Source organism: Stegostoma tigrinum, chromosome 17, assembly GCF_030684315.1.
Source record: "Stegostoma tigrinum isolate sSteTig4 chromosome 17, sSteTig4.hap1, whole genome shotgun sequence".
Taxonomy (NCBI): Eukaryota; Metazoa; Chordata; class Chondrichthyes; order Orectolobiformes; family Stegostomatidae; genus Stegostoma; species Stegostoma tigrinum.
Window position 1 is genome coordinate 25,732,311 of NC_081370.1, and position 7,274 is coordinate 25,739,584.

The 7,274-nt window shown below is 40.6% G+C and overlaps 1 protein-coding gene across 3 annotated transcripts in view; it reads left to right on the forward strand.

The window, feature by feature from the left end:
• Window positions 1-5,950, forward strand: part of LOC125459129 (uncharacterized protein C11orf24-like) — a 71,027-nt gene extending 65,077 nt beyond the window's left edge. For all 3 annotated transcript variants that reach the window (XM_048545080.2, XM_048545081.2, XM_048545079.2), the window contains 2 exons: window positions 3,041-3,163; window positions 3,981-5,950. In XM_048545080.2, coding sequence (XP_048401037.2) covers window positions 3,041-3,163; window positions 3,981-5,569 — 1,712 coding nt within the window. In that variant the 3' untranslated portion in view covers window positions 5,570-5,950. The remainder of the gene's footprint in view (window positions 1-3,040; window positions 3,164-3,980) is intronic.
• Window positions 5,951-7,274: the final 1,324 nt, after the last annotated feature.

Sequence of the window (7,274 nt, forward strand, 5' to 3'; positions counted from 1 at the left end):
ACCATATCATAACAAAGCAGCTCTTAATTTAATCACAAATATATCCCAGAATAGAATTCTCATACAAAGAATGCAATTTAATTATGATTAATTTTTGTGGCGTTATTTTCATATAGACATTTTGCACTATCAGCCTTTACACTTGAATCCTTTTTCCTAAATGATTCTTAACATCAGAAAATACTCTTTCATGAAAAAAAAGCTTGAATAGATAAAAATATTAAAATATCTTCTGAATGATTCTCCCTAAAACAGGATGGCACCAGAATGGGCAATGCAGTAAATACAGATTAGCAAAGCTTTACGCTGTAGGATGATGTAGATGGACTGGTCAGTTGGACATAATAGTGGCAGATGGAGTTTAATCCTGAAAAGTGTGAAATGATGCATTTTGGAAGATCAAGTCAAGAGAGTACATTTGAATGTTAGATGCCCAGTACTACTGAGGATATTGGTGTGCATGTACATGAAGGCAAGAGGACGGTTGGATAGCATGATTAAGAATGCTAACAGGATATTTGCCTTTATTAGTTGAGGCATTGAGTATACCAGCTGGGAGGTTATGATGTGGTTGCAACAAACTGTAAAGCTGGAGTACTATCTGCAGTTCTGGACAGCACACGATAAGAAGGATGTGATTTCACAACAAAGGTTACAGAGGAGATTTGCAGGGATATTGCTCAGTCTGCAGCATTTTAATGATGAAGAGAGACTACATCACCAGGGTTATTTTTCTTGCAGCAGAGAAGGCTGAAAGGGGACCAGATTGAGGTGGGCAAAGATGATGTTAATAGAAATAATTGTTTCCTTTTAGTAGAGAGCTCAGTTACTGGGAGGGAGAATGGGGGTTGTAGAGGGCCGAGACCTAAAGGAAGGGGCAGGATGTTTATAATGGATTTAAGGTGAAATCTTTTAAGCCAGATGATGCGATTAACTGGAATTCAGTACCTGCAAGTGTGGTAGAGACAGAAATCATTATAACACTTAAAAAGCATTCAGATGAACACTTGAAATGCCATAGCGCGCAAGGATACAAGGGAGTTCTGGAATAAATAGGGAGAGATGGGGAGGCCCTCCCCCTCTCTCCCTATTTATTCCAGAACCCTCACTCCATCCCCCTCTCTGAAGAAGGGTCTAGGCCCGAAACGTCAGCTTTTGTGCTCCTGAAATGCTGCTTGGCCTGCTGTGTTCATTCAGCCTCACATTTTATTATCCATGTTAGATTAAATGATCGGCCTTAGCTCTGGTCAAGGTGGTGAGCATGCTTGCGGCATGCAGGCTATAGTGCAGGAGAGGGGTTTGGTCAAGGACCATGGGAGGGGCAGCAACTGCAGACACCTGATGACAGGCATGATCTTTAGTTGAATAAAAACCGAAAGAACTGTGGATGCTGTAAATCATGAGCAAAAACAAAGTTGCTGGAAAAGCTCAGCAGATCTGGCAGCATCTGTGAAGGATAAAACAGAGTTAACGTTTCGGGTCCGATGACCCTACCTCAGAACAAGACAAGGACTGCTGTGCACAACAACAGTCCTTAATTTGCCTGAGAGGTATGTAAAAAATAGTGGCATTTCTTCTAAAGATTAAGCTTGGAGAACTTAAGTATGAAGTAAAATGAATTCTCCGACTGCAGCCCTCATTCCTTTGTCACTTGTTTTTTCTGACCTCCTTATCATCATGCAGCAATACTCTCACAAATCCAGAAACTCACCACTGTACTTCCAAAACACAGTCTTGAGTTACTTTCAGACACTTTGCAGAAGCAGAATTTTGTTTTTATTTTGTAATCTGATTTGGGCGTTGCTGACTGGGCCAACATTTATTGCTCATTCTTAATTCTTCTTCAGAAAGTGGTAGTGAGCAGGCTGAGTGGCTTGCTAGGTCATTTAAAGGGCTTTAGTGAGTCAACAATATTGCTCAAGATCTGGAGCTGCATGCAATATTCCCTGTAATTCTTTTTCCACTGTGTGGATCTTCAAAGTTCCTGGGCAGCAGTGGCTTCCACATGCCGATCAGTGTGTGTGGAATAGAGAACATTGGTCACATATAGGCCAGACAGGATGAAGAAGGCATATTTCATTCCCAAAATGACATTCATGAATCAGATTGGTTCTCACAATAATCATTGAGTTTTATGCACTGATATTTTCTTTATTAACAGAATTTTTATCCCACCACTCCTCCATCTTCCTGGTTCATCAATATTATCTTACTTGCCTTCAGAAAAGATATTTGGCCCTTATGCTAGTCTTGGGCAATGTTCTCTCTAGGTTATTTGAGCACCCAGTTGCACCAAGCGTCCACACAAGCCAATTGATGTGCCTGTGCCATTGCCCCGTCATTGATTTCTGATTTTGAAAGTCACTGGCATGCACGGAAGCCAAAGGAATTAGAGGGAACATAGGTCCTGGTCAGTCTTGCAGTGAAATGCTTGATCTTTGGTGACTGGCATGAAGATTTGTTAAATGTGCCTGTGTGGTGCAATTTTGGATAAGTAGCGCTATGTGACAACACAAGAAGACCAGTGATGCTGATTTTGCTTTCAACCACTTGAAGCAATATGAGCATTGCAGTCAGCATTTGTTGCGCATCCAATTTTGGCCTAGCCAGTGATGCTAACATTTCACAAAATAAAAATAAAGGCAATTCACCTTGTCTTATTGTGCTTTCACCGAATTCTGGAATCCAAAAGTCTCTCTGAAGGACCACACGGGCCAAACTGAAAGTGGCTGGTGGAGCAGTGTGCATCTCCAAGGGGGATGTTTATGTTGAGATCATAACACTTCCTTTGGCATACCTGGTACTCTTCAAAGCTGGAGTCCAGGAATTCACCTCTCGGGCTACTCACTCGTAATCCCTCTGAAAGGCCCATCTGAACTCTTTTGGAATCATGATCTCTTTCCTTCTGTCTGTAACTGTTGTACCCAAAACACATCACAGACCAATTTTTAGCCCTAAAGTTATTATAGTTAAATCTGTGTTAATAGATTAAAAAGCAATGCAGATGATACACGAAATCTTCTTTCAATTTGTGTTGCAGATGGCTTGGAGTGTAATTGGGTTGTACTTGAAGAAAAACTAAATCTTTGCTTTTTATTGCACTGTTTTGATATCCCGGTCTGTAAAAGAGTAACTGTGGAAGATGCTGAAGTTCTGCAAATAGGTATGAAATGAATCAGTTTATTTTTCAAGAACTCAGTGCATTGAACTGCCTCTTGTTAATTACCTACGTCGGTTCTTTGCCAACTGTGTTGTGATGTGTCTGACTTAAAATCCAGAAATCCTTTGATAAACTTGATCAACTATGTACAGATTACAACGATTCAGATTTATTTGCAATGTAATCCTTTCTCCAAAATTAATTTTTTTATACTTTACTATATGATATTTTGGTGACAGAGTATTATTTCCCTGTTGAAAGAATAAGTAAGCCTCTGGCAGTTCTAAATAAGACCAGATAATCAGAGTAGTTCATTCTTGTCTAGGAACAGTCTCCAGTTCTTCCTTACAATAATGCATACTGTATTATGGCTCACAGACAGTATGTTTTTAAGAGATACTGTCGTGATAATACAACTGCTTTCTCTCCACTGAGCTTGTCCAGCAATTTCTAATTTAGTTTTAGCCTTTGAATGTAATTTTATATATGTTAGTGAGCTTTAGTAAACTTCCTGTGGAATCTTTCAATACCATATCACCCACATCTAGTTCTTGCGTTACAAGAGACAGCATAAGCATTGCTGTACCCAGTAAAAATATTCTGCTGAAGTCAAATCATATGTTTGTGTGCAGTGTTGAGAATTACACAGGTTTAAACTTGCTGCTCATCTGGGTCAAGAGGAGAGATCTTGAACATCCAAGTAGACCTATTGTGTTATTCTGTGAATGTTCTGAGAGGCATTTGGGAATAATGTGTTGACTGTAAATGTGCGTCGCATTGCTAAATATTTTTAACTACGTTTTTCTTTCTTGTTTTCTAGGGCAAGGTTTACCACGCAAGAATTTTTTAAGTCGCATGCAAAGGGATAGAACATTTGAAAGAAAGATTTCCAGAAAATATTCTACTATTTTAAAGAAATCATCTCCAGAGTTGTCACATCGTGCCATTAGAGCTATTGCCGCCATGAATGCAAGCAAAGGCACAACTACAGTATCACCAACTATGCCCAGTACAATCACAACCACGACTAAAGCATCATCAACCCCCTCCACCACAACCTCAGCCACGACCAAAGCATCATCAACCCCCTCCACCACAACCTCAGCCACGACCAAAGCATCATCAACCCCCTCCACCACAACCTCAGCCACGACCAAAGCATCATCAACCCCCTCCACCACAACCTCAGCCACGACCACAGCATCATCAACCCCCTCCACCACAACCTCAGCCACGACCACAGCATCATCAACCCCCTCCACCACAACCTCAGCCACGACCACAGCATCATCAACCCCCTCCACCACAACCTCAGCCACGACCAAAGCATCATCAACCCCCTCCACCACCTCAGCCACGACCACAGCATCATCAACCCCCTCCACCACAACCTCAGCCACGACCAAAGCATCATCAACCCCCTCCACCACAACCTCAGCCACGACCACAGCATCATCAACCCTCTCCACCACAATCTCAGCCACCAGTGCAGTATTATCAACCCTCTCCACCACACCCTCAGCCATGACCACAGCAGCATCAACCCTCTCCCCCACAACCTCAGCCACGACCACAGCATCTTCAGCCCACCCCACCACAACCTCAGCCACCACCACGGTATCATCAGCCCACCCCACCACAACCTCAGCCACCACCGCGGTATCATCAGCCCTCCCCAACACAACCATAGCATCATCAGCCCTCCCCACCACAACCTCAGCCACCACCGCGGTATCATCAGCCCTCCCCAACACAACCATAGCATCATCAACCCTCCCCACCACAACCACAGCCACAACTACAATCTTTCAAGAAGTCACAAGTACAACCTCAGCTATTCCATCAGTATCTATTTCTGATTTTCAAACACCTCCAACCATGACAATAATAACTTCATCAGCAAATGAACATACCACACAACTCTCCACTACTAATTTAGCAGAAACGACTAAGCTACTAACATCAACTGCCCAACAAACTACATCAACTTCAACAACTGTTCGTCAAACTACAATGGCAAAGGCGTTATCTACAAAAGCCACAAATATTTCAAATGCTTCTATAACTTACACTCAAACTGCAACAAACAAAATGAACAGTTCAGCTCCTGTAACTATGACCACATCCACAATGGCCGGAGGAGCATCAAAATCACCAGAGAAAGAATCAAGAACTACACCTCCTTTCAATGATGGGAACTATTACATCTTTCCTTCAATCCCTGCTGGATCTCTAATCAAACATTTAGCTGATACCAGTTCATTAATAGCCATACTAATATTTGGGCTGCTGTTTTTCTTAGTGAGTATAATATTGTTTGCTCAAAAAGCTTTTGAAAGCTATAAAAGGAGAGACTACGTTCAAGTGGACTATTTAATAAATGGAATGTATGCAGACTCAGATATGTAAGAAGGAAAAAAAAATGAAAAACATAGGAATTATAATACAGCTCCATTACAGTAATGGCAGCGTCTCTTCATCAAACTAAGCACATTGGGAGAAGGTGTGGTGTGGATCAGCAGTAAGTCAAACAGGATTATCTCATTCTGGAACTTAAGGGAGCTTTCAGAGGATCAGTTGCCTGAGTATTCATTATGAGTGTTGGAGTATAACCATGATGAAACAAGGTACTATGATTCTAATTTGGGTTATCCTGAAGTTGGTTGTACTCCTGTTTTGTTAATATTGATTTAAATATTTTTGGGGACTTCTATCCTTGATTATGGTGAGATTGCAACAAAACAAAATGCTTCAACCACTATCTCATATTAAAAAACAACATATTTGGTACATTTTTGATCAAGTGAAATTTTTGCAAAAAAAAATAAGTCTCTAATGAAAACGTTGCAGTAACCTAACACAACCTTCCAGAAATACTGTGTCAAGACTAGTGTTATTGCACATTATAGCTCAATGCTGAATTGTAAAGCACTGCTATGGAGGTTTCCTTCCTTTAATTTTAATTTTTTATTCATGCTACATCTCTGAAATTTATGTCTCAGAGTTGCTTGTATAATTTTGAGATTCTTATGCTTCAATCATCACGTATCTATTAAAATATCTCTTGTGCATTGATAGCTGAGATACTATTGTATCTTGCTGCCACAAATACTCTGCTTATCTGAACTACTGTTTTATCTTCATGGAAGACCAAGTCTAATGGACATAAAAGTACAAAGTTTGCATAATTTCCTTTGTCATAATTTAGTGTATATCTTTTACATGGTGTGTTTTAACAACAACTTGGCCAGAATACAGCAAACCCCAGCAACAATATCACTCCCTCTTCCTCCGCTGCTCACTTGTGTTGTGAAGTGTGCTGGTCACTACTGCTAAAGGACTTAGCAGGCATAAATATACAGAGCAGATAGATCATGAGATGCTGACTTGATGCCATTGTTGCCTCTTTGGAACTCCATTATCTAGCCTACCACTTTTGATTGCCTTCCACACTTACTGACATCAGGGACCTCACCCCCACCTCCCCTTCCTGCCAACTCAATACCATCGCCAACACAAATGCAACAATGCAATTGAAGATACATTACATACATGCTAGCCACTGGATTAATTCTTTTGGCAGTTACAATTCTATATGTTTGTTTTAGGGGGTTTTCAATATTTATTGAAAGTTTTAATTATATAGACCATAAGCTGTCGGAACAGAAGTAGGCCATTTGCCCCATTGTTTTTGTTCCTCTATTTAATGTGATCATTGTTGATCTGATAATCCTCAGTTACACTTTCCTGTCTTTTACCCATAATCCTTGATTTCTTCCTTGATGCAAAATTTATATCAGCCTTGAAATATCCTGAACAACCCAGCCTTGATAGCCTTCTATAATAAAGAATTCCACAGATTTACTACTTCTGGGAGAAGAAATTCCTCATTTGTCTAAAATGGGTGACTCCTTACCCTGAGATTATGCCCCCTGGTCCTAGACTTTATGACAAGGGAAACAACCTCTCCGCATCTACCCTTCAAGCGCCCTAAGAATCTTACATGTTTCAAACAGGTTACTTCTTTCTTCTAAACTCCAATGAGTACAATCCCAACCTACTCAACCTTTCTTCAAAATAAAATCCTTCCATATCGTGAATCACCCTGAAGAAC